The 27,966-nt window shown below is 46.0% G+C and overlaps 1 protein-coding gene across 1 annotated transcript in view; it reads right to left on the bottom strand.

Moving 5' to 3' along the window:
• LOC140388578 (inactive dipeptidyl peptidase 10-like) overlaps positions 1-27,966 on the bottom strand; it is a 1,987,526-nt gene that overhangs the window by 650,715 nt on the left and 1,308,845 nt on the right. The window contains exon 5 of the mRNA XM_072473003.1: positions 19,181-19,255. Within this exon, the coding sequence (XP_072329104.1) occupies positions 19,181-19,255 (75 nt within the window). The remainder of the gene's footprint in view (positions 1-19,180; positions 19,256-27,966) is intronic.

The following is a 27,966-nucleotide window of genomic DNA, read 5'->3' as shown; positions in this document are numbered from 1 at the left end:
TTACTCCTAGGTCTACTAAATCTCCAGGGGTCTACTCCTCCCATCTGCTCCATAAAGTCCTTAAGCACCCTAGCTGCAGCCGACCTCCTTCCGGTCCTGGACCTCGATCTGTCCAGCCCTGGGTCCAGCACTGTATTAAAATCTCCACCCATTACCAACTTCCCCACCTCTAGGTCCGGGATACGCCCTAACATACGCCTCATAAAGTTGGCATCATCCCAGTTCGGGGCATATACATTCACTAAGACCACCGCCTCCCCTTGCAATTTGCCACTCACCATCACGTATCTGCCCCCACTATCCGCCACTATGGTCTTTGCCTCAAACATTACCCGCTTCCCCACTAGTATAGCCACCCCCCTGTTTTTTGCGTCTAGCCCCGAATGAAACACCTGCCCCACCCATCCTTTGCGTAGTCTGACCTGGTCTATCAGTTTCAGATGCGTCTCCTGCAGCATAACCACATCTGCCTTAAGTTTCTTTAGGTGTGCGAGTACCCGTGCCCTCTTTATCGGCCCGTTCAGCCCTCTCACATTCCACGTGATCAGCCGGGTTTGGTGGCTCTTTACGCGCCCCCCTTGTCGACTAGCCATCTCCTTTTTCAATCCAGCTCCTCACCCGGTTCCCACGTAGCCGTATCTCCCCCCAACGGCGCCCTCCCGCCCCGACCACCCCACCCCATACCAGCTCCCCCTTCTCCCCAGCAGCAGCAACCCAGTTAACCCCCCCCCACCCCTCCCGCTAGATCCCTCACGAGCGTAATTGCACCCCCCATGTTGCTCCCAGAAGTCAGCAAACTCTGGCCGACCTCGGATTCCCCCCGTGACCTCGGCTCCCACTGTGCGAGGCCCCCTCCTTCCTGCTTCCCTGTTCCCGCCATGATTACCATAGCGCGGGAACAAAGCACGCGCTTCCTATTTGGCCCCGTCCCCAAAGGCCGGCGCCCCCAGCTCCTCATCCTCCCTCCCCCCCTCCCCCACGACATGGGGAAGAGAGAAAAGTTACAGGGTCGCAGGATTAACATCTTGGGAAATCATCTCTTCCCCCTTTTCCCCCTCTTCACCCCACATATTCGCCCCACCACTTTGTCCCAAACGTTCTTTTTCTTGCCCGCTTATTCCAGTTTCTCCTCGACAATAAATGTCCACGCCTCTTCTGCCGTTTCAAAGTAGTGGTGTTTCCCTTGATGTGTGACCCACAGTCTTGCCGGCTGCAGCATTCCAAATTTAACCTTCCTTTTGTGCAGCACCGTCTTGGCCCGATTAAAGCTTGCCCTCCTTCTCGCCACCCCCGCACTCCAATTTTGATATACGCGGATCACCGCGTTCTCCCACCTACTGCTCCGAGTTTTCTTTGCCCATCTGAGGACCATCTCTCTGTCCTTATATCGGAGAAATCTCACCACTATGGCTCGAGGAATTTCTCCAGCCCTCGGTCTTCGCGCCATAACTCGATAGGCTCCCTCCACCTCCAACGGGCCCCTCGGGGCCTCCGATCCCATTAACGAGTGCAGCATCGTGCTCACATATGCCCCGACCTCCGCCCCTTCTGCACCTTCGGGAAGACCAAGAATCCTTAAATTCTTCCTCCTCGCATTATTCTCCAGCACCTCCAGCCTTTCCACACACCTTTTGTGTTGTGCCTCGTGCATCTCTGTCTTCACTACCAGGCCCTGTATGTCGTCCTCATTCTCAGCAGCCTTTGCCTTCATGACCCGAAGCTCCTGCTCCTGGGTCTTTTGCTCCTCCTTTAGCCCTTCAATCGCCTGTAATATCGGGGCCAACAGCTTCTTCTTCATCTCCTTTTTAAGTTCTTCCACGCAACGCCGCAGGAACTCTTGTTGGTCAGGGCCCCATATTAAACTGCCTCCTTCCGACGCCATCTTGCTTTGTGCCTGCCTTCCTGGCCGCTGCTCTAGAGGATCCACCGCAATCCGGCCACTTTCCTCTCCTTTTTCCATCCGTGTCCAGGGGGGATTCCCTTCTGGTTTACCGCACAGTGTTTTTAGCCGTTAAAATTGCCGTTGGGGCTCCTATCAAGAACCCAAAAGTCCTTTCCACCGGGAGCTTCCGAAACGTGCGACTTAGCTGGTCATCGCCGCACCTGAAAGTCTCTCGATTAGCCTTCTTAATCACCTGTTGCACCTGCACACCAACTTTTTGCGACTCGTGCACCAGCACACCCAGGTCCCTCTGCACAGCAGCATGTTTTAACATCTTACCGTTTAAATAATAATCCATTCTGCTGTTATTCCTCCCAAAATGGATAGCCTCACACTTGGCAACATTGAATTCCATCTGCCAGACCCTAGCCCATTCACCTAACCTATCCAAATCCTTCTGCAGACTTCCGGTATCCTCTGCACTTTTTGCTTTACCACTCATCTTAGTGTCGTCTGCAAACTTTGCCACATTGCACTTGGTCCCCAACTCCAAATCATCTATGTAAATTGTGAACAACTGCGGGCCCAACACTGATCCTTGAGGGACCCCACTAGTTACAGGTTGCCAACCAGAGAAACACCCATTTATCCCCACTCTCTGCTTTCTGTTAGTTAACTAATCCTCTACCCATGCTACCACTTTACCCTCAATGCCATGCATCTTTAGTTTATGCAGCAACCTTTTGTGTGGCACCTTGTCAAAAGCTTTCTGGAAATCCAGATATACCACATCCATTGGCTCCCCGTTACAAGATTCCTCCTCCATCCTAACCCACTCTATCCGTTCTCTTTTCCACCACCGCCGCACCTTGTCCACATTCGCCGCCCAATAATAATGAAGCAAGTTTGGCAACGCCAACCCTCCCTGCTGCCTCTGCCTCTGGAGCAGGGTCCTCCCCACCCTCGGCACCTTCCCCGCCCATACAAAGTCAGAGATGATTGTGTACACTTTCCGAAAAAAGGCCTTTGGTATAAAGATCGGGAGAGCCTGAAAGATAAACAAGAACCTCGGCAGAATATTCATTTTCGCCACCTGGACCCTCCGTGCCAATGTTACGTGCAGTGTATCCCACCTCTTAAGATCCTCCCTGGCCTCCTCCACCAGCTTCGTTAAGTTCCACTTATGGAGTCCCGTCCATTCCCTCGCTATCTGAATCCCCACGTACCTAAACCTATCCCTCACTACCGTAAAAGGCATCCCCCCTAAATTAGCCCGCTGTGCCAGCTCATTCACCAGGAATACCTCGCTTTTCTCTACATTCAGCTTGTATCCCGAGAACCCTCCAAACCTCCCCAACAGGCCCATAATCCTTCCCATACTCTCCAACGGATCCGAAACATTCAGCAAGAGGTCATCGGCATAGAGCGACATCCAATGCTCCCTCTGTCTCCTCATTAACCCCTGCCACTCTGCTGACCCCCTGAGAGCCATCGCCAATGGCTCTATGGCCAGCGCAAACAGCAGCGGCGACAGCGGGCACCCCTGCCTCGTACGCCTGTGTACGTCAAAGCTTTGTGAGCTCATAACATTCGTTCTCACCCTCGCTCTTGGCGCCATGTAGGGGCTGGTTTAGCACACTGGGCTAAATAGCTGGCTTTTAAAGCAGACCAAGGCAGGCCAGCAGCACGGTTCAATTCCCGTACCAGCCTCCCCGAACAGGCGCCGGAATGTGGCGACTAGGGGCTTTTCACAGTAACTTTATTGAAGCCGACTTGTGACAATAAGTGATTTTCATTTCATTTCATTTCGTTTTTCACATACAGCAACCGCACCCATGCCACAAATCTCGGCCCAAACCCAAACCTTCCTAAAACTTCAAACAAGTACCGCCACTCGACCCGATCAAATGCTTTCTCCGAATCCATGGACACCACCACCTCCGGTTACAGAGCTCTCGACAGATTCACCACCACATTCAACAGCCATCTTATATTACTCGCAAGCTGCCTGCCTTTCACGAAGCTTGTTTGATCTTCTGCAACCACCCCCGGGACACAATCCTCCATCCTCCCTGCCAACAACTTAGCCAATACTTTCACATCCGTGTTCAATAGTGATATGGGTCTATACAACCCACATTCCACCGGATCCTTCCCTTTTTTGGGATTAGTGTGATTACTGCCCGCTTCATCGTCTCCGGCAACTCCCCCTTCTCCAGTACTTCATTAAACGCCCCCAACAAATGTGGTGCCAGGTCCGCCGCAAATTCCTTATTAAATTCTGCCGGGTATCCATCCAGCCCAGGGGCCTTCCCCGACTTCATACCCCTGATACTATCCAGCACCTCCCTCAGCCCCAGGGGCTCCTCCAACGCCTGCCTCTTTGCTTCCTCCACCTGGGGAAATTCCAGCTCATTCAGAAACCACCCACGTCCACCTCCTCTCCTCCTAGGTCTGCCTCATAAAGTCCCTGATAAAACTCTCTAAATGCCTCATTTATCTTCCCTGGCTCTGACACCACATCTCCAGCCCCAGTCCAGATCTTCAATATTTCCCTGGACGCAGCCTGCCTCCGCAGCTGGTGTGCCAGCATGCGGCTCGCCTTCTCCCCATACTCGTATTGCACCCCTCTTGCCCTAAGCAGTTGCCCTACCGCCCTCCCCGTTGTCAGCCTGTCAAATTGCCCCTGCAACTTTTTCCTCCTCGCCAATCCCTCCACGGTGGGCACCCTCGAATATTCCCTGTCCACTGCCACTACCTCGCTCACTAGACGGTCATGTTCTGCCCTCCTTTCCTTATTCGCACAAACCGTAAATGAGATAACTTCTCTCCGGACCACTGCCTTCAGTGCTTCCCAAACAATGCCCGCCGACACCGCCCCATTCTGATTGAACTCCACATAATCCCTGATCGCCAACCACACTTTATCACAAAAACCTCCATCCGCCAACAACCCCGAGTCAAACCTCCACCCCGGCCTCTGCTCTCGTCCCGTACTGAATCGAATATCCAGCCAGTGGGGTGCACGGTCCGAGAAAACTATCCCCGCATACTCTGCCCCCTCCACCCCAATCAAAATCTCCCAACTCACTACAAAGTAATCAATCCTCGAATACACCTTATAGACGTGTGAAAAGAAGGAATAATCCCTTCCCCCTGGGTTCTGAAAGTGCCATGGATCCACCATACCCATCCTCTCCATAAACCCCTCCAGCTCCCTTGCCATTCGTACCCTACCCATCGACCTGGGGCTCGATCAGTCCACCCTCAGCTCCAGGACACAGTTAAAATCTCCTCCCATGATCAACTGGTACGTGGCCAAATCCGGGATTGCTGCCAGCAACCCCCTCGTAAAACCCACATCATCCCAATTTGGGGCATACACATTTACCAACACTACCGGTGCCCCTTTCAATACCCCACTGACAATTACATATCTCCGAACTGGATCCCTCATCTCCTTCGCACTCACAAATCCCATTTTTTTGCTCATTAAAATCGCCACATCCCTCGATTTCAAATCAAACCCCGAGTGAAAAACCTGCCCGACCCACCCCTTCCTTAATCTAACCTGGTCCTTCACACGGAAGGTGTGTCTCCTGCAAAAAGATAACCCCCGCTTTCAAGCTCCTGAGGTGCGCGAACACCCGCAACCTTTTAACCGGCCCATTCAGTCCCCGAACGTTCCACGTTACCAACCTTACCGGAGGCTTGCGCTTCCAAACCCCTCTACCGTCCGTCATCTTCCCCACTTAACTCCTGCCCCTTTAATTCCACTCTGTACCTAGCCCATCCCAGATGGCCCTTTCTTCGCCCTTGACCATGTCATCTCTCACTTCTGCCGCGTCGTAGAACCCCCCCCCCCCCGCTTTTCCCCTTCCCCTTCTTTCCCCCCCCCCTCTTCCCCTTTCCCCCTCAACCCAGCTACCCCTCTGGCCTTCTCCCTCACCAGCATAACCTGCTAGCGCGGCTGCCCCTGCCCAAAGACACATCCTAATGACCTCCCCATCCCTCCTCCCCCCCGCCCCCCCCCCCTCCCTCCCCCCCCCCCCCCCCCCCCCCACACACACACTCCTCAGCTCAAAGAAGAAGGCCTCCTGCTGGCCTTACCCTCCCCCACCCAAACAAGGACTTCTCCTGAACTCCAGGTAGCCTTCTCCAAAAGCAAACAAACAGATGTTAAACACAAACAGTCCCATAAAACAGGAGGGGGGATGGGAACATCCATCCCACATAAACCTTTCATCCCTACAACTCCTTACAATCTCAACATTGAACAGAACCACTCCCCCCCCCCCGCCCCCCCCCCCAAAAAAAAGGCGAAAATCCCCGAATCCCTACACCCACTTCAAACATGCTCCCGACCATTATATAGTGCCAGCACCCCGGTTCCCAAGTATTGTCCACTCAGTTCTCCCCCAGTTTATGCTCCTTAATAAAGTCTTCAGCCGGTTCTGGGGTCTCGAAATAATACTCCCGGCCTCCGAACGTCACCCAGAATTTCGCCGGGTAGAGCACCCCAAATCTGATCTGCCGCCGGTACAGCACCGCCTTGGCCTTGTTGAAACCTGCCCGCCGTTTTGCCAACTCGGTTCCGATGCCCTGATAAATCTGGACATTATTTCCCTCCCAGTCGCAGCTATGCTTCTCCCTGGTCCACCGCAGAATTTTCTCTTTCTCCACAAATTTATGGAGTCTCACGATCACTGCCCGTGGCGGATCCCCAGCTCTAGGCTTTTGCCTCAGAGACCTATGCGCTCAGTCCACTTCAGGTGCCTTATCCAGCACCCCTTCTGCCACCGGTCCCGCCAGCATCCTTGAGACGTACCTCGTGGCACTCACACCTTCCACTCCTTTAGGCAGGCCCACTATTCGCAGGGTCTGCCTTCTCGAGGCATTCTCCTGCTCCTCAATCTTTGCCCTCAGCGTTTTACAAATGTCTCCTAGGAATTCCACCTCCGCCTCCAGAGCCACCACGTGATCGCTGTGGTCTGAGATAATTCCTTCAGTCTCCCGAATCTGTGACCCCTGCACCTCCAAACACCTCTCCATCTGCTCCAAAGTACTCTTCAGGGGTGCCACAGCTTCTGCAATGGCCTTTGCATGATCCTCATGCATTTCTTTCCTCTGTTTATGGAATTCCTCCTTGATAAAAGTCATCAATTCCTGTATCTGGGGCCTTACAGCTTGCCCCTCCCCCGCCTGTATGCTGGAAGAAACTGTCTGTCTGTGAAGCACAACACTGTTTCAACTTTCCAGCTAAACCTCTCACTGTTTTCTGCCGGGTCCGGTGATCAGAAGACATACCATTCCAGAGGCAAACTACTCCTCCAACATTCACCTCCGCCTTTTCATCAAAATTCAACTCGGATCTGGGTAAAAAGAGCCCTTTTCTGTGACTTTGAACAGGAACAGCCCTTTATGTGACCAATCACTCCATGGTCACAAGCGGAGGTCTATGAATAGCTCTTTAAATAATAGTTTGGTATTACAAAACTTGTATTGTTGTAAAAAAGAAAGGCCTTGACAAAATGTCTCTTTTCTTTCAGCAATACTCAAATGTCCCTTCATCAATTGGACATTTTGTGCTTCTCTTATTCTGAATCGTGTGCAAGCTACAGTTCCAAAATTTTGTAACAAGTATTTGAATGTCACTTTGATAGGAAAATGGAATCTGGGGCGCGATTCTCCGACCCCCCACCGGGTCGGAGAATCACCGGGGGCCGGCGTGAATCCCGCCCCTGCCGTGTCGTGAATTCTCCGCCACCGGTGATTCGGCGGGGGCGGGAATCGCGCCGCGCCGGTCGGCGGGAATCCCCCGGCGATTCTCCTGTCCGCGATGGGCCGAAGTCCCGCCGCTGTCAACCCACGCCAGCCGGCGTGGATTGAACCACCTTTGGGACGGCGGGACACGGCGGCGCGGGCGGGCTCCAGGTTCCTGGGGGGGGCGCGGGGCGATCTGGCCCCGTGGGGTGCCCCCACGGTGTCCTGGCCCGCGATCGGGGCCCACCGATCCGCGGGCGCGCCTCTGCCGTGGGGGCACTCTTATCCTTCCGCCTTCGCCATGGTCTCCACTATGGCGGAGGCGGAAGAGACCCCTTCCACTGCGCATGCGCGGGGATGCCGTGAGCGGCCGCTGGCGCTCCGGCGCATGCGCAGCCCGGCAAAGTTATTTCCGCGCCAGCTGGCAGGGCATCAAAGGCCTTTCCCGCCAGCTGGCGGGGCGGAAATCAGTCCGGCGTGGGCCCAGCCCCTCAAGGTGTGGAGAATTCCGCACCTTTGGGGCGGCGCGATGCCGGACTGATTCGCAACGTTTTTGGCGCCGGTCAGCGGACATCGTGCCGATTACGGAGAATCCCGTCCCAGAAATACCAAACATCTGTCTGTATAGTTAAGCAATCAGCAAAATCATTAATCAGCAATCTGAAGTCTAACAATAAGAGATATACTGCAATCAGTCAAATCTCATCTCATCTTTTTAGAGTTCAATTTTGGTTCAATTTTCCATTGATGAAAACTTACAGGTAAGGGGGAGGTCTTGTGGCGCAGTGCGTAGCATCCCTGCCCATGAGCCAGAAGTTTCGGGTTCAAGTTCCACCCCATGCCCTGGTGGCCAAGGAAGGTGTATTCATAATGGCCAAACAGGTTGAGTGTCAACCTGCAAATCCTTCCTACACGCCAATGGCTGGCAGCATGATTGGGAGCGATTTCTGGTCAGCCAAGCTTGAAGTGGAGTGGTGTCCCTCAAGCTATAAGATTCTGGCGACGGACTAGCGACCTGTTCCAGGAATAACTAGCTATGGAAACAGACAAAAGTCTGCCTTAGTGCACCACTAGATATGGGAAGAGAACTGGTCTGGAAAGAAACATTAGCAAGAAAACGTTATAATTTTTAGATGACAGGCATAGTCTTACTTAAACTTGAGCTGCTGGCTTGTAAATCGCTCAAGTAAACTTCCTCAGAAGGTTTCAAACCTGAAATTCAATTTGAAGAAGTTGGCTGGAGGTTTTCTGACCACTTCCTGGGGAATGGTTTGGTTCAGTGTCTTCATGCACACGTCAGTCATAACAGGGGGAAGCAGTAGTGTGGTGGTATTGTCGCTAGACTAGTTATCTGGGACTTGGTTTGACTCCCACCCGGCAGCTGTTGAAATTTAAATTCAATTAAAATCTGGAATTAAAAGTCCAACGATGACCATGAAACTATTGTTGATTATTCGAAAAACCCATCATGTCCTCTATGGAAGGAACTCTGCCATCCTTCCCTGGCCTGGTCTACATGTGACTCCAGACCCACAGCAAAGTAGTTGACTCTTAAATGCCCTCTGAAATGACCCAGCAAACCACTTACTCAGTTCAAGGACAACTAAGGATGGGCAGCAACACCCACATCCCATAAATGATTTTTTGTAAAAGCCCCTCTGCTCTTCATTTTAGCTCCAGAATATAGTTATATTTGAATGTATTAGAATTCAAAAACTATACAACTGATTGAAGTGAATATTTTATTTCCAAAATAACAAATCATAACAGGAAAATATTTTAAAGCCAAGCATTTCCATAATTTTCTCTGATCTTAGTAACAAAGCCCGCTGGATGGGTGAAGATAAGGTGTACAAACAGCTGCCAATCTAAAGGCTTTGCTGATCAGCAGTAATTAGCCAGTAATTAACTTTATAATATGCTTACTTCAAACACTTCCCCACTTTACAGTCTTAAGAGGACAATCAAAGTTAAACAGCATTAGCAGCTGCCAGCATCCATTCAAAACAGACTAAAAATAAATTAGCACTCATCTGGTTAACGTATCGAAATGCATTGAAGGTCATTTTAATTCCCTGTGCCTGGTTTGAAACAAGATGGCAATCGAAAAGTCATTGGCAAATAGGGTTAAGGAAAATCCCAAGGCTTTTTACACGTACATAAAAAGCAAGAGGGTAGCCAGGGAAAGGGTTGGCCCACTGAAGGATAGGCAAGGGAATCTATGTGTGGAACCAGAGGAAATGGGCGAGGTATTAAATGAATACTTTGCATCAGTATTCACCAAAGAGAAGGAATTGGTGGATATTGAGTCTGGAGAAGAGTGTGTGGATAGCATGGGTCACATTGAGATCCAAAAAAATGAGGTGTTGGGTGTCATGAAAAATATTAAGGTAGATAAGTCCCCAGAGCCTGATGGGATCTACCTCAGAATACTGAAGGAGGCTAGAGAGGAAATTTCTGAGGCCTTGACAGAAATCTTTGGATCCTCACTATCTTCAGGTGATGTCCCGGATGACTGGAGAATAGCCAATGTTGTTCCTTTGTTTAAGAAGGGTAGTAAGGATAATCCAGGGAATTACAGGCCAGTGAGCCTTACTTCAGTGGTAGGGAAATTACTGGAGAGAATTCTTTGAGACAGGATCTACTCCCATTTGGAAGCAAATGGACGTATTAGCGAGAGGCAGCATGGTTTTGTGAAGGGGAGGTCGTGTCTCACTAACTTGATAGAGTTTTTCGAAGAGGTCACAAAGATCATTGATGCAGGTAGGGCAGTGGATATTGTCTATAGGGACTTCAGTAGGGCCTTTGACAATGTCCCTCATGGCTGACTGGTACAAAAGGTGAAGTCACACGGGATCAGGGGTGAGCTGGCAAAATGGATACAGAACTGGCTAGGTCATAGAAGGCAGTGAGTAGCAATGGAAGGGTGCTTTTCTGATTGGAGAGCTGTGACTGGTGGTGTTCCGCAGGGATCAGTGCTGGGGCCTTTGCTGTTCGTAGTATATATAAATGATTTGGAGGAAAATGTAACTGGTCTGATTAGTAAGTTTGTAGACGACACAAAGGTTGGTGGAATTGAAGATAGTGATGAGGACTGTCAGAGGATACAGCAGGATTTAGATCGTTTGGAGACTTGGGCGGAAAAATGGCAGATGGAGTTTAATCCGGACAAATGGGAGGTAATGCATTTTGGAAGGTCTAATGCAGGTAGGGAATATACAGTGAATGGTAGAACCCTCAAGAGCATTGACAGTCAGAGAGATCTTGGTGTACAGGTCCACAGGTCACTGAAAGGGGCAACACAGGTGGAGACGGTAGTCAAGAAGGCATACGGCATGCTTGCCTTCATTGGCCGAGGCAATTGAGTATAAGAATTGGCAAGTCATGTTGCAGCTGTATAGAACCTTAGTTAAGCCACACTTGGAGTATAGTGTTCAATTCTGGTTGCCACACTACCAGAAGGATGTGGAGGCTTTAGAAAGGGTGCAGAAGAGATTTACCATAATGTTGCCTGGTATGGAGGGCATTAGCTATGAGGAGCGGTTGAATAAACTCGGTTTGTTCTCACTGGAACGACGGAGGTTGAGGGGCGACCTGATAGAGGTCTACAAAATTATGAGGGGCATAGACAGAGTGGATAGTCAGAGGCTTTTCCCCAGGGTAGAGGGGTCAATTACTAGGGGACATAGGTTTAAGGTGAGAGGGGCAAGGTTTAGAGTAGATGTACGAGGCACGTCTTTTACACAGAGGGTAGTGGGTGCCTGGAACTCGCTGCCGGAGGAGGTGGTGGAAGCAGGGACGATAGTGACATTTAAGGGGCATCTTGACAAACACATGAATAGGATGGGAATAGAGGGATACGGACCCAGGAAGTGTAGAAGATTGTAGTTTAGTCGGGCAGCATGGTCGGCATATGCTGATACAGTAGAAGACATAGAAGGGGGGTGGCTTAGTTCGACTTGCAACTCGTTGTGTCGGGATGCCTTTATGGCCTACTGGTGACCATTTGTATTCATGGCCAGCTGCTGTTCCCAATTTTGGAGCCGTGCAGGTTGCTGGTGGTTTTTGTTTTCCTTTTGTTGCTAGTGTATGTTTAACTGGTGGGGAATTGTATGCTTGACATTGTGTCATTGTTGCCTATTGTTTTCCACTGTGTTGTAGCCCCTCCTGCTTGCTACCACACTTAGAACGTAACAAAGTTGGTTAGATCGCGCCCCAGATGTAAAGATGCTGTTTCACAGACTTCATTAATGAACACGAAAGGTATTTATTAATAAGAATTATACAGCAGCCTCATAGCTGTAGTTAGATCCCAAAATGTCTCTGCGAGGAGCCTCTCTCACCAAAGGATGATTCCACACTCTGAGTCCTGATTGGTCACCCAGGACATATGACCCTCACTCTGCTGTGTTGCTCTTAAAGGGACAATCACCACATCCTTTCCCCTTTAACTCCTTTATATCCTCTTCAATAACTAATTCACTCTGTCCTAAATACTAACTGCACATCATATACATGAGTACTACAATTATAAGTCGAGTCTTTCAGGGGGTCTTCTGTTTCTTGTAGAGTGGCGTAATTCTGTTATCTGACAGGATCAAAGTTGACAGGAACTATAATATTGGATACCTCTTCTGACAAAGGTGATTCATCACTATTTGCTTCCATGGGGACATCAACTACGTCGATAAAAGATCGATCAGGTAATTCGGTACTTGAAATTATATTCATAGGCGAACAGAGTTAATGCCCATCATTGAATTCTTGTTGAGGTAATCAGTGGGATAGCCTTGTCCTCTTTGAATTGACCCAGGAGCAGTTTGTGGTCAGAAATAGTGGTGAAGTGTCTACCATATAAGTAGTGGTAGAATTTCTTGCTGCCAAATACTATTGATAGTCCTTCCTTCCTGATTTGTGAGTAGCTTTTCTGGCCTCTTGACACACACCCTATCGGCCTTCCTGAGCCATCATCTATCTCATGAGACAACACCGCACCAACACCGTATGCAGAGGCAGGTCAATATTGGTTCTTTAGATGGGTAGAGATGTGCATTGAGGAATGTAGCAATTGCTTTACTCTGTTGAAAGCTTCTTCAGGGGAGCCGTCCAAGACCAATAATGGTGTTTCTTTTAGCAAAATATGCAAAGGGGTCAATACTGTTGATAAGTTTGAGGTATAAAACATCTATTGTAGTTTACCATCCCCTAAAACAATTTGAGTTCAGTTGTGTTTGTGGGGGGAGACATTTCCTTTCTCTCCTTGACCCTGTCTAAAAAAGATGCAGATACAGAAGAAGAGGTGGAGATTCAGGGGTGTGGTTACCTCCACATTGGTAACATTCCCCTTTAAGCATTACTGACTGATTGCCTATTCTGTACCTTTTTGTTTTGTTGGTGGCTGAAATTGTTTCTCGCTTTGCAGTGCTATTTTGTATGCTCTGCAGCTCTTCTACAGCTTTTTCAGCACTTTCCATGGCCAGCACTATCTCTATTGCTTGTTTAATATGTATGTCAACATTTGCAAGCAATTTGCGTTGAATAGTGTTGTTCAAGCTGCAGACTAACATATCCCGTAACCTGTTATTTAAGGTGGCTCCAAAATCACAATACACCGATAATTGCTTCAGTTTAGCAATGTAAGTCATGATTGACTTACTTGGGACTCTCAAACTCAAATTAAATTTGAATCTCTGGAACATGACTGACGATTGAGGTTGCAACTGAGCCTTCACTAAATCCGCAAGCTCGCTAGATGATTTAGAGTCAGGCGCACTGGGGTTGTAAAGCTCTGAGTAAGGTTATAGGACTGAGTTTCACTAATACTTAGGAGAATTATTTTGCATTTTGCCTCCTTCCTTATTTCGATTTGCTTGGAAATAATACCCCCAAGGCACTCGATGTATTGTGACCAGTTCTCCATGGAGGTGTCAAATGGGACTATTCGCCCAAGCAAAGGCATTGTGGTGAGTATTTTTTCAGACTTCAATTGAAACAGGATACACACAGGTATCAGGCCAGAGGCAATATCAGGGTTATTTATCCTTATTGCCAGGCGTAAAGATGCACTTTCACAGACTTGATTAGAGAACACAAAAGGTATTTATTAATAAGAACGGTACAGCAGCTGCATGGCAGTAACTAGCTCTCAAAATGTCTCTGCCTAAGAGCCTTTCTGACCATGGGGTGATTCCAGACTCTGAATCTCAATTGGTCACGCAGGCCAGGTGATCCTTACTCTGCTGTGTTGCCCTTAAAGGGAAACCACCACAAGACAGCAGAATGAAATACCAGACACTGAAGCGCTCAACTGAGCTGGCATGACAAGCCAAATGGTGTGGCAGAGTAGCACAGTGGTTAGCACTGTTGCTTCACAATGCCAGGGACTCGGGTTCAATTCCCGGCTTGAGTCACTGTCTGTGCAGAGTCTGCATGTTCACCCTGTGTCTGCGTGGGTTTCCTCCGGGTGCTCCAGTTTTCTCCCACATGTCCCGAAAGACGTGCTTGTTAGGTGAACTGGACATTCTGAATTATCCCTCTATGTACCCAAACAGGCGTTGGAGTGTGGCGACTAGGGGATTTTACAGTACCTTCATTGCAGTGTTAATGTAAGCCTACTTGTGATACAAATAAAACTTATTATTAACATTGCCCCTCAGGCACAATTAGGGATGGACAATAAAATGCTGGCATAGCTGGTGATGCCCGTGGCCTGGAAAGAATTTAAAAATTACATTGATACAGTAAAAATTGAGTTGAGCTGGTCATGTAATCGGAGGTCCTGACACTCCATACCAAAGTAAATATCTGAAGGCGAGGTCGAGTCTGTGGTTTTCTCTAGTGGCATTAAAAGGAAGCATGACGAGGGTACCATTAAGGCTTCCCTTCGGTGTTTGATATTGAATTCGAGTCCTGAGAAAAATTCATCCAACATTGCTGCACCAAGTGCAACCAGATAACAAATAGCGTGGCTTACTTTAAAATCTGGTGCATATTAGAGGCTGAGATCAAATGTAAGGAGAGGAAATCCTGAGCCAGTAACTTATCCAAAATTCAATCGCTTGAGGCAACCTATCCTGTTTATATATGAAACCTCCAGGCAGAAATTGGCCTCAGCCGTCACTCACATACCTATTGGAACCCTACCAAAAACCCCAGATGATGAGCGTGGTCAACTATGCCTCAAAGGACGGGCAAGCAAAAATCCTCTTTACCTCTCTTTATCCCCTTCTTTCGTTAAGATGTGGCTTGAAAATTAACTCTTTGACCAAGCTTTTGGTCTTGTGCCTTAATATCTCCTTGTGTGACCCTTGTCAGATTTGACTTCAAAATGTCTTGTGAAGCACTTTTGGACTCTCTACTGGTTTAAAAGCACTATACGAATGCAAATTGTTTTGAACATACAGGAGTAGACCACTTCGACCCACTTTGCTCTCCCTCAAACTGACCCACTCGTCTCAGGCTGTCCTCAACTTTATTCCGTCCTAGTTACGACAAATGGCAGTTACGACGTTTCAAAATTGACACCCTGTTACAAACTTACGATGTTGGTTTTGTCTTTAAGGCGTCGCACCAGCCTATCTTTTTATAAATACAATTTATAACATTTATGTATTTTGAACCAGCCCGGGGAAGGTGTGAAACCTCCCGCTGAAACACCATGAAGCGTCCTTCACTCAGCAGTCTGCAACACCGGGGCGAAAGGTAACGACGGAAAACGGTCATGGTGGTCTGCTGGCAGTGTGCTGCCCTACTGAACTAGAGCCCACAAACTGTAAAACTGTTTCTGAAAGCAAGGAAAACGAGGCCCCAATTTGCCAGCAAAAATCTATCCCTGTCCCGCTGGTTGATCTCAATGGGATCTATGAGCGACACAGTGCCAGGGACCTGGGTTCAATCCCAATGTCGGGTGACTGTATATGTGAAGTTTGTATGTTCTTCCTGTGTCTGTGTGGGTTTCCTCCGGATGCTCCGGTTTCCTCCCACAGCCCAAAGATGTGCAGGTTAGGTGCATTGGCCATGATAATTTGCCCATAGTGTCCAAAAGATTAGGTGGGTTTATGGGGTTACAGGAATCGGGTGGGGGAGTGGGCCTTGGTAGGGTGCTTGTTCAAAGAGTTGGTGTAGATTTGATGGGCTGAATGGCCTCCTTCTGCATTGTAGGGATTCTATGATTCTATTGTGCCTGAGGTCTGAAGCCTTTTGCTCAGCCAGCTATGGAGAACGGTCATTGAGGCCGGTAGAGGCATGCATCGGGACGAATGTTGAAAACCGGTGGAAAATAAGGTAGCAATTTGCCAGTTAAAATGTTGCCTTGTCCCGCTGAGAATTGCTAGGATCTTCAGAGATGAGAAACTTCTATTTTGTCTTCACTGTTTCTTGTTAAATATATGTAAAATCTTGCTCAATAAATTGAACGTGATTCATAAATACTAGTTATTTTTACCTTAAAGGTCAAGCACAACTGAAGTCCCTAGTGATACAAAATTAAGAACTCTGATTTTAGAGAGTTTTTAAATTATAAATTTTAATTTACTCATATTTTTTTTTTTTAATTTCACATATTTTATTAACTTCAGTACAGAGAGTTCACTTTGCCTAAGGCTGGAAGAATGTGTTCTGTTTACACAGTATTTTTCAGTTATTGCTAACTACAAGCAAACTAGATTTTTCAAGAACAAGATTAACGCTTTAAACTCCCCCACTTACCAATCCCCAGGTATCTATTCAGTCACAAGCTGCATTTTGTTGTGGTGGTTGTTTTGCTTGGTGGTCAAGAATACATCCTCATTCAGTTATGCAACAATGGTCATATTAAATACATGGAAACTTGGTGTCTGTGGGCAGATGCCATCCTGTCAACAATCTCTTCAGTAAAACCTGGCAGCACAGCAGATAAGACTCCTTACAGGCCAGTCTCATAAATTGTTTTGCAGGAGTGGGGGGCCCCCAAGATGATAGGACCATTCCTTAGGGCGCCACAAGAAATAACATGGGCTACTTCTGTGCTACGCTCATCCCTCATTGCAACTAAAACTGCCAATTCCAGACCCACCATTTGCCCAACCAGGTCTGGCTTTGGGCCACCTAATATTGCAATGATGTGGATGACGGTTTGACATGCATAGTTGACTGCCTGCTCGTTAATGAAAACAAGCTCTTGAACTGGGCCTCTCACGGGTACTTTACGGGTACGTAACTGAAGCAGCTGAGTGATAGTTGTGTGATAGATGTCATTGTTCTCACATCATTATACAACAACAGGTTCTTCAACCTATTATGCACAATGCTATGGGTGATCAGTTGGAATGCTGAAAACGTGTTAACCAGTTTAATCTAGAAAAATAGAAGAAACCACAGCAACATTTGTCATTGAGTGTCTCAAGCTAGATGGATTATTATATTGCAATTCTATAGTGTAAAATGAAAATTTCAGTTTGCCTTGTGTTGGATCAAATGAAGTAATTTTGCCCACACCACTTGATTGGTAAACTGGTGAAGCACATCATCCACTCATTATGAATCTTGACCAATTTGATTTCACATTTAGCAATACTGATCAAACACTCAGTTTTAAAAATGGCCAGTGCGTGGAACAAGTGTTGGTCTCTTTGAATAGCCATATGCTGGATACAAAATGAAGAATTGTTGGTGAGTTTGCGCAGTGCATCTTGTCGATGGTACTCACTGTTGCCACTATATGTCGGTGGTGGAGAGAGTGAACGTTTGTGGGTGGGATGTCAATTAAGCAGGATGTTTTGTCCTGGATGGCATCAAGCGTCTTGAATGTTCTTGGAACTCTACTCATCGAAGTGCAGAGTATTCCAATAACATTCCTGACCTTGCCTTGTAGATGGTGGAAGTCAGGAGGTGAGTTACTTTTCACAGGACATATAGCCTCTGACCTGCTCTTACAGCCACAGTATTTATATGGCTAGTCCAATTCAGTTTCTGGTAAGTGGTAACACCCAGGATGTTGATAGTGGAGGTTTCAACAATGGTAACGCCATTGAATGACAAGGGGCAATGGTTAGATTCTCTTTATTGTAGATGGTCATTGCCTGGTGCTTGTTTGACATGAACATTGCTTGCCAGCCCAAGCCGGGATAATGTCCAAGTCTTTCTGCATCTGCACTTGGACCGTTTCCTATTTAGCTTTCAATTGTCAGATTAACACAGGCTGTTTTGATTGATTTATTCACTGCACTGAGTCTCCACACCATAGGAACATTTTTTCCCCGAGGAGGAGATTGATGGAAATCCTAAAAGGTTCACTCTCAATTTTCTCCTCAATGCAGAGAGCGTTAAATATCCTTTCAGTGATAATTGCTTGAATAATATTGAATGAATAGTGATAAACAATGAGTTGAAGGTGGTGGTGAGAATTTGAACAGGGACAGCTGAAATACTGTAAAAGAAAATCACTGATAATGAAATGTAATGTTCTTTGGAATCGTATTTTCACTGTTTCTCTTGAGTTTTTGCCAAACATCCGTTGAAAATGCAGTGAGATACTTGGAGGAGCGTTGTATAAAGCTTCAGCTAACTACTTTTGAAACGTCTGTGATTTGCTATTATGTAAACATAGCATTACAGATCATACTGCCAATACTAAACAGGTTTTGCTCTGGATTGTTTTAATGTAGCTGAGTGGATTTTTGACACAAATCAGGAGTTTTGCGCATCTTTAACATTTACTCTTTCGTTAACACCTCATAGTGGGTTCTAAATAAAACTATGTCAAAGTTCGAAATGGAAAAAATGCAGATAAAGAACATTATTAGAGAGAGAAAGGCTGGAATTCATCGGCTGTTGAGCTTCTCTTTTCCCGGCAGCAACGCACACCCGCCCGCGGGTTTCCCGGTGGTGTGGCAGCAGCGCACCCCCTCCTGCAAGTTTCCCAGCGGCTTGGCAGCAGCGCACCCTCACCCGCGGGTTTCCCGGTGGTGTGTCAGCAGCGCACCCCCTCCTGCGGGTTTCCCAGCGGCTTGGCAGCAGCGCACACCCACCCGCGAGTTTCCCGGCGGCAGTCTTCAATGGGAAATCCCATTGACAAGAGGCAAGAAGAGAGAATCCCACCGCCAAAGAACGGCATGGCGCCGAGAAACACTTGGCTGGAGGACCGGAGAATCCCGCCCAAATTCTTCAAACCACTTCTAAATCAGCGGAGAAAGGATCTGTCATCAGCATAAGCACACGCATTTACACTGGAGTATAAAGTCAATGCTTGTTAATAGTTTCTATTTCCTTCTATTTCAACAATATTTGTTTTCTCAGGTGCTGCTATTTATAGCATTTGAAAAACATAAATGAATTTGGAGCTGAAGCAAGCACCCCACTTACTGTAGCAGCATGGGTTAAAATAGGTTTGCACCAAAGAAAGTATCCAACACACAGTATTCAATTCCTTACTTTTGAGACAACTGCCAAAATAATCAAACTAGAATCTGGATACATTCCAATATGTATACTAAAATGCACATCGGTAGGTAAGACACTTGCCTGATATTTAAAAAATTATATTCATAATTTGTGTACCTGTTTAACGTCATATGCCAGAAGAACAAATCTGAGATCTGGAGAGACAGAGTATTTTGTTGCTTTAAACGTCACCTAGGGAATGAAAATAGAAGATAAATTTAAGAGTGTTAACACAGGAATGAATTTTTAATGAATCACAATAGTTTTATCCTTATAGCACTCATTCATTTGATGAATTGGATTGGATTTGTTTATTGTCACGTGTACCGAGGTACAGTGAAAAGTATTTTTCTGCGAGCAGCTCAACAGATCATGAAGTACATGAGAAGAAAAGGGAATAAAAGAAAATACATAATAGGGCAATACATAACTGGCATCGGATGAAGCATACAGGGTGTAGTGTTAATGAGATCAGTCCATAAGAGGGTCATTTAGGAGTCTGGTGACAGTGGGAAGAAGCTGTTTTTGAGTCTGTTTGTGCGTGTTCTCAGACTTCTGTATCTCCTGCCCGATGGAAGAAGTTGGAAGAGTGAGTAAGCCGGGTGGGAGGGATCTTTGATTATACTGCCCACTTTCCCCAGGCAGCGGGAGGTGTAGATGGATTCAATGGATGGGAGGCAGGTTCGTGAGATGGACTGGGCAGTGTTCACGACTCTCTGAAGTTTCATGCGGTCCTGGGCCGAGCAGTTGCCATACCAGGCTGTGATGCTGCCTGATAGGATGCTTTCTATGGTGCATCTGTAAAAGTTGGTAAGAGTCAATGTGGACATGCCGAATTTCCTTAGTTTCCTGAGGAAGTATAGGCGCTGTTGTGCTTTCTTGGTGGTAGCGTCGACGTGGGTGGACCAGGACAGATTTTTGGAGATGTGCACCCCTAGGAATTTGAAACTGCTAACCATCTCCACCTCAGCCCTGTTGATGCTGACAGGGCTGTGTACAGTACTTTGCTTCCTGAAGTCAATTACCAGTTCTTTAGTATTGCTGGCATTGAGGGAGAGATTGTTGTCGCTACACCACTCCACTAGGTTCTCTATCTCCCTCCTGTATTCGGACTCATCGTTATTCGAGATCCGGCCCACTATGGTCGTATCGTCAGCAAACTTGTAGATGGAGTTGGAACCAACTTTTGCCACGCAGTCGTGTGTGTACAGGGAGTAGAGTAGGGGGCTAAGTACGCAGCCTTGCGGGGCGCCGGTGTTGAGGACTATTGTGGAGGAGGTGTTGTTGTTCATTCTTACTGATTGTGGTCTGTTGGTCAGAAAATCGAGGATCCAGTTGCAGAGTGGGGAGCCAAGTCCTAGGTTTTGGAGCTTTGATATGAGCTTGGCTGGGATTATGGTGTTGAAGGCGGAGCTGTAGTCAATAAATAGGAGTCTAATGTAGGAGTCCTTGTTTTCGAGATGCTCTAGGGATGAGTGTCGGGCCAGAGAAATGGTGTCTGATGTGGACCGGTTGCAGCGGTATGCGAATTGCAGTGGATCAAGGCGTTCTGGGAGTATGGAGGTGATGCGCTTCATGATAAACCTCTCGAAGCACTTCATTACGACTGAAGTCAGGGCCACTGGTCGGTAGTCATTGAGGCACGTTGCCTGGTTCTTCTTTGGCACCGGTATAATGGTGGTCTTCTTGAAGCAGGTGGGGACCTCGGAGTGGAGTAGGGACAGGTTAAAGCTGTCCGTGAATACCTCTGCCAGCTGGTCCGCGCAGGCTCTGAGTGCACGACCAGGGATCCCGTCTGGGCCCATCGCCTTCCGACTGTTCACGTTCAGGAAGGCCAATCTGACTTCGGAAGCTGTGATGGTGGGTATGGGTGAATTATGGGCTGCTGGGGCACTCGCCAGCGGATTGTTGGTTACCTGCTCGAACCGAGCATAGAATGCATTGAGTTCATCGGGGAGGGGTGCGCTGCTGCCAGAGATACTGTTCGGCTTCGCTTTGTAGCCCGTTATGTTGTTTAGTCCTTGCCACAACCGCCGAGAGTCTGTTTGTGGGCTGACAATTAGTTGCCAACATTTGTGCGACATATGTCTGGGAAGTTTAAAGCTGTGCTTAATTTTCTGCTGGGAGCTGGAGTAAAACTGATCATGACTTAAACCATTTGCAGACCATTGCAAGTCACGAAATAAAAGCTTGTAGATTGGTCACCCAAGGTGAAACTTTGAGAATTTCAGCTATTTGAAGTGTCTTAGCAACTTACAAAATCTTTTTTTTTCATTCTCCGCCTCTTGTACACAATCATGGCTAAATAGTAATATTTGAATTTTCCCATCTATCACTTGAACTCGTTTCTTTTTAAGTTGTTGATGCCATGTAGGTCACCTGAATTTATTTCACAAATATATTTGATTGTACCTTTACTCATTCCACTGAGAGAGGCACGAAAACACATCAAAAACACCCTGCACTGCAGTAAAATTAAACACCTATGGGAATCATACTCTGAATAATAATTTTTTTTACATCAGTAGCCCTGAATTGTGTGTACGAACATTCTGCTTTATTTTCATTATTTTCAATACCTACTTTCTTTCAGTGGTGAGAAACTTCAAATCCATGGGGTTATTCATGAGTAATGAATGTCTCAGCTGTCAAACACTGTGCCTCATCTAACATTCCTGAGGACGTGAAGGTATCTATTTATATCAGGTATTCTCAGTGGCATCTGCAATAGCATAAAAATGCATTTCAATGCATTTCAATGGAAAATTAAATTGCTTCTGAAAGTGTTGTTCGTTTAAGGCAGCATGGACAACAAAGAAAGATTCCTGATAATGGAGTTAGATTTTATTTTTAAAAATATACAGACATATAGAACAACAGCATCTTTTAACATTAGAGCACTGCAAAGGACAAAGTGGTATGCATGTGCGATTTTATTTTGCCTGAATGGGGGCCACGAGATATGTTTGTTTTTGGAAGAGGCATGAACAATCATTTTTCCTGCCCTTTAGTGCACCAAAGTGTAGGTTATACAAGTATATTCTTGAAGATGACATTGAAGGTTAAAGGAAAATGGCTGAGCTTTCTCTTGCTTGAGGTGGTCATTCTGTGGAGCATATGTAGCACAAATGTTGGCAACTAATTGTCAGCCCAAAGCAGGATGTCATCCAAATCCTGTTCCCGGTGTCACAGAATCATAGAATTTACAGTGCAGAAAAGGTCATTCAGCCCATCCTGTCTTCACCAGCCCCTGGAAAGAGCACCACGCCCAAGCCCACACCTCCACCCTATCCCCGTAACCCCACACAACCTTTTTTGGACACTAAGGGCAATTTATCATGGCCAATCCACCTAACCTGCACATCTTTGGACTGTGGGAGGAAACCGGAGCACCCGAGAGAAATCCACAAATTCTACTCGACTTTGGGAGGAGTTGTGAAGTCAGATTAAACTGTGGAATCATCAGCAAACATTTCCACTCTTGGCTTTATCATGAAAAGAAGGGCACAATGAAGCAGCAGAAGATGTTTGGGCCACGAATGCTTCCTTGAAGAGCACTTGCAGTGATTTCTTGGGGCTGAGATGACTAGCTTTTTGTCAGCTGTAACTTCCTTTAACCACTATTGACTTCAGTTTTACTGGTGGCAATTACAGTCAAATGCTGACTTAATGTCAAGAGAAACTATTCTATAATTCTTCTGGATCAAGATTCTCAAACAGAATGGTTTAGCACAGTGGGCCAAACAGCTGGCTTGCGAAGCAGAACAAGGCCAGCAGCCTGGGTTAAATTCCCGTACCAGCCTCCAGGGACAGGCGCTGGAATGTGGCAACTAGGGGCTTTTCAAAATAACTTCTTTTGAAGCCTACTTGTGATAATAAGCGATTTTCATTTTCATTTTCATTCAGAATGGAGACAAATGGTGCTAGCAGAACCTAATTGAATGTTGGTGACCAGGGTATTGGTAAATAGCTGGCACTTGCTGGCGAGAGGCCAATAAGATATTACTTGGCTGGTCTGTTTTTATGTGATTCGTACATTTGCTGATTCTCCCCGTTACATTTTTTTTCTGTTTTTCCTGATATGGAAGGGTAGCATGGTAGCACAGTGGTTAGCACAGTGGCTTCACAAGTTCAGGATCCCAGGTTCGATTCCCGGCTTGGGTCACTGTCTGTGCAGAGTCGGCACGTTCTCCTCGTGTCTGCATGGGTTTCCTCTGGGCGCTCCGGTTTCCTCCCACAGACCAAAGATGTGCAGGTTAGGTGGATTGCCCATGCTAAATTGCCCTTAGTGTCCAAAAGGGCTGGGTGGGGTGGCTGAGTTACAGGGATAGGATGGAGGTGTGGGCTTGGGTAGGGTGCTCTTTCCAAGAGCCGGTGCAAACTCAATGGGCCGAATGGCCTCTTTCTGCACTGTAAATTCTATGAACAATGTTGCATTATCTTTAGTTCTATTCTCAGCTCAGGTCACTGTCTGTGCAGAGTCTGCATGTTTTCCCCGTGGCTGCGTGGGTTTCCTAGGTGAATTGGACATTATGAATTCTCCCTCAGTGTACCCGAAAAGGGGCCGTAGTGTGGTAACTATTCACAGCAACTTCATTGTGGGCAGCACGGTAGCACAGTGATTAGCACTATGGCTTCACAGCGCCACAGTCCGAGGTTCGATTCCCGGCTTGGGTCACTGTCTGTGTGGAGTCTGCAAGTTCTCCCCATGTCTGCATGGGTTTCTTCTGGGTGCTCCGGTTTCCTCCCACAAGTCATGAAAGACATGCCATTAGGTAATTTGGACATTCTGAATTCTCTCTCTGTGCATCCAAACAGGTGCCGGAATGTGGCGACTAGGGGCTTTTCACAGTAACTTCATTGCAGTATTAATGTAAGCTTACCTGTGGCAATAAAGATTATTATTATTATTGCAGTGTAAATGTATGCCTACTTGTGATACTAATAAAGATTATTATTATTCTGTGATGTGCTCCTAGATTTTCAGGATTTAGTTCTTACCAGCTACTCCTTTTAAAATGAATGACAATTAAGCCATTTTTAACCAAAATCTATCCCCATGCTGTGCACTGTTGTGACTGAAAGCTTTCATTCATTATCTTATTTCTATTTAGTCCAATAATACTGTATAAATCCATGTTTTATATCAAAAATTACTTTATATATTGAGTGAACTGAAAAAACTAAAATGCGTGAACAACAGCATTTAAGTGACTTAAACAGCAGCGCCTAACATCATACACTGATGGCCGAATATTTATATTGCTTTACCGTACAAATTACAATCCACCAGAAAGGAACCTATCTAAAAGTATGCTGCCAGAATCTTAATCAACTTAGACAATTGTGAATGACCCAGCTCCTGAACCATTCACAAGACATCCAGACATAACCTGCCTGGGTGTGTAAAGAACTATGAGACTCAATCATTTTGGACAATAGATCCCGGCTGAGAAGGGAACCCCATTGTCCATAATCTATTCATTTTTAAATAATGGATCTACAACCAATCTATTATGACCATATTTGGGCAACTGGCCTGTTTGTGCAAGGAGGTCATGTGGAGAGACAACTAAGTCTCTTTGTGTTTTAAGAAACAGCTTTTTTCTAGCCCAGTTAGGTTAAGATGAGAATTACCCAGTGGGTGATCTCTATCTCCAGTCATCCTGTAGGCATGTTCGCAGCAACACATTGCAGACTACATCTTGAACAGCAACAGAGCAACTGCTAACTCCTGAAGAAAATCGTAAATAATCCATCAACATCTTTAAATCATCTCGACTCAGAATCTAGAAAGACCATCAAGTCCACTTTGAAACCAACTCCTCAGTTCTTAGCCTTACTATGATGCAGCATAGCTGCTTATCCTGCATATACCACCTACACTTTCCTCTAATTAAAGATTTGTAACAACTCAAATTACATGAAGCTGATCCATAGTTTCAAAAAGAGCTTACACAGCTCACCAAAAAATAGAGAACCTAAGAAGCACCTTGATTCTAAGCACATGATATAAGAAAGCAAGTATTTACACAAGCTTGTAACTTCAACTGTAAATATATCTATCATGTCTTGCTTCTATCAAGGATATATGTTTTGCGCATTTTCATCTTGCACTTTCTCCACCTGTCTGCGTGGGTTTCCTCCAGGTGCTCCAGTTTCCTCCCAAAGCCCAAAGATGTGTAGGTTAGGTAGATGGGTTGCACCCTAGTGTCCAAAAGGTGAGGTGGGGTTATTGGGTTACAGATGGGGGCATGGGCCGAGGTAGAATGTTCCTTTGGAGGGTCGGTGCAGAACCAATGGGCCGAATGGCCTCCTTTTGCAATGCAATGATACTATGATTCTATCTACCATATATAATGTTCAGAAACACTGCTAGTAGCAACAGCAACGAGTTATATTAAACTAAGAAGGGTCTGATAAGGTAACTTTATCATTGGTTTCTGCTGGGAAAGTAGAACATCCTTGTACTTGCCAGTCTTCCAGCTCGATCATGTTCTGTGAATCATTTGGTGTTACATCCTCATTGACACCATCTAATCTCCCACATGAAAGTATCAAATGTCTACTTCCTCTCTCCTGACAAGGTTGGGTATGTAATTCATTACCCAAATTGGTGTTTTGAGATAGAATTATGTCAACATTCAAAATAAGATTGGATAGGTGGATGAAAGAAAGTCAGTTAATGTGGTGTTGGAACAGGCTAAGACAAAATGAATAGAACTATTGCTCACCTGGAGGCTAAATACAAGACAAATCCTATGGTCTGTTTCAGTGTTGTTACTCCTATCCATGTATTTACACCAGTGTTGAATGATCATCTATTCACAAAGGAGACCCAGTCCCTGGCATCTCTTGAAATCGGCAGTCATCTCTTTTCTCAATGATCTCATCTCCAGTAAATGAAACATCATACACTGACTAGTCACAAAACTGGAAATCAACTTAATCTGACAGGAGCACACTTTCCATTTTCTGTCAAGCCAGACACATTAATGGTCATTAGACCTTGCTCCACTTCACACTGTATTCCCAAATCTTTTTGTGATCTGACAAAAAAAGGTACATTGCACTTTCTAGCAAGGTTCTTAGCTTTTAGAATTGGATTATATCCCTCGGGATATTAAAACAGATGGTTAAGTTCAAATGTCTGTTGCAGCAGGGATATACACTGAGGGCCTTAACAGAGATACATGCTCTGTTACCTGATTGAATATGCTGCAATAATAAAGAAAATCTTTGTGCAAGGTGTTCAAACATTTTCTGAATGCAGTTTCTAGTTTTGATTATTAAACCGCATATTATTTTATTTCCTGGGAGAAATCAGACTGCGTAAATTATTCAAGCTGGTTTAACAATAGGTGTCAACTTTGGTTCAATGGTAGGATTGAGCTCTGAGTCAGGCGATAGGGGGTTCAAGCCCCAGTCCAGACTGAGCACATAATGCAGGCTGACAATCCAAGGCAGTTCTGATGGAGTGTTGCATTAACAGAGGTGTCATTGTTCGATGAGATGTTAAACTGTAGCCCGTTCTTTGCTCCCCACTGGATGTAAAACATCTCAAGGCACTTTTCAAAGAATAGCATAGTAGTACTGCGCATGTCCTAGTAATTTCTCAACAACATTAGAATAAATTGTCCAGCCATTTACCTCATTGTTGTTTATGAGTCCTTGCTGTGCATAAATTTGTTGTTGTGGGTCCATAGATTACAACAGTAACTGCACTTTGGATACAATAAAGACTGGAAAGGTGCTATTTTTATTGTAATTTTTTTAACATGAGACCTGTGGCATGTCAAACATGAAAACTAGTGTACAGTGAAGGATTACCAAAAATTGAATTAGAATGTTTTGTTTCATCTCGAAGTATTATTTTGACTTTTCCAAAGCTTGTACTCAATCTGAATAGTCTTGTGTTGCTTGAATATTCTTTTCTATTGGTGTATGTCATGATTTTGTGCTAACAAGGACCACATTTGGCTAAAAAATCATTTGCAATTTATGAAAGGAAAAGAATATAATTTTCTTTCAATGAGTAATTGCTAGGAATTAAATTAATTTTTTTTTGGTACAAGCATGGTGTATTTCTTGTTTATGGCCTTACAATTTGGGACATATGCCAAATACAACAGACCTGCAACAGTTTTGGCTTGGGTTCGGGGTCTTGGTGGGGTTTCTTTCGGGTTTGCCTGTTACCCTCAGAATGCTGCCATTTATAAAAAGAACATTTTTGTTTATTTACAGGTCTATACCACATCTCAGTACTCTACATGAGGATGTACTTCTGTTAGCTGCCAAATCACAGTCTCTTAGTCATGTGACATTACACCATAGCTACATCAGTAGTTACATCAGTATCAGGTGTTCTTGATAACCATTTACTGCACATTTCATCCCCCCCCCCCCGCCCTCCATCTTCACCTCAACTCTGTACATCCTATTACATCTCTCCATAGCATCAAACTTCACAGGGTTAGTCTGTGTGCTGCCTTGATCAATCTCCCTGATCGAGTCATGATGCCATTTTGAGGTTGAGGGCAAACTTACTCTCTGGTCATTCGATAAGATAGGTGTGTCTCCCACTTGGGTGGTTGTAGAGCTTCTACTTGTTTCTGGTTCTTTGTCTCCATCAGGATCTAAATAGTGGTCCAAGGTTCCATTGGTTTCCTTCCCAATGACATCAAGGCTATTTGCTTACTTTTGCGATTTTCCTGGTCCATCTTAATTTAATAAGATCTTGGTTGTGGAGCTCTTTCCATTCCAATTCCTTATTTTTGTGGATCTACGGGTGGCACAGTGGTTAGCACTGCTGCCTCACGGCACCGACGTCCCAGGTTCGATCCTGGCTCTGGGTCACTGTCTGTGTGGAGTTTGCACATTCTCCCCACGTTTGTGTGGGTTTC

Source organism: Scyliorhinus torazame, chromosome 2 (genome assembly GCF_047496885.1).
Source record: "Scyliorhinus torazame isolate Kashiwa2021f chromosome 2, sScyTor2.1, whole genome shotgun sequence".
Lineage (NCBI taxonomy): Eukaryota > Metazoa > Chordata > Chondrichthyes > Carcharhiniformes > Scyliorhinidae > Scyliorhinus > Scyliorhinus torazame.
The sequence above is the reverse complement of the archived record's forward strand: the minus strand, read 5'-3'. Positions and strand labels throughout refer to the sequence as shown.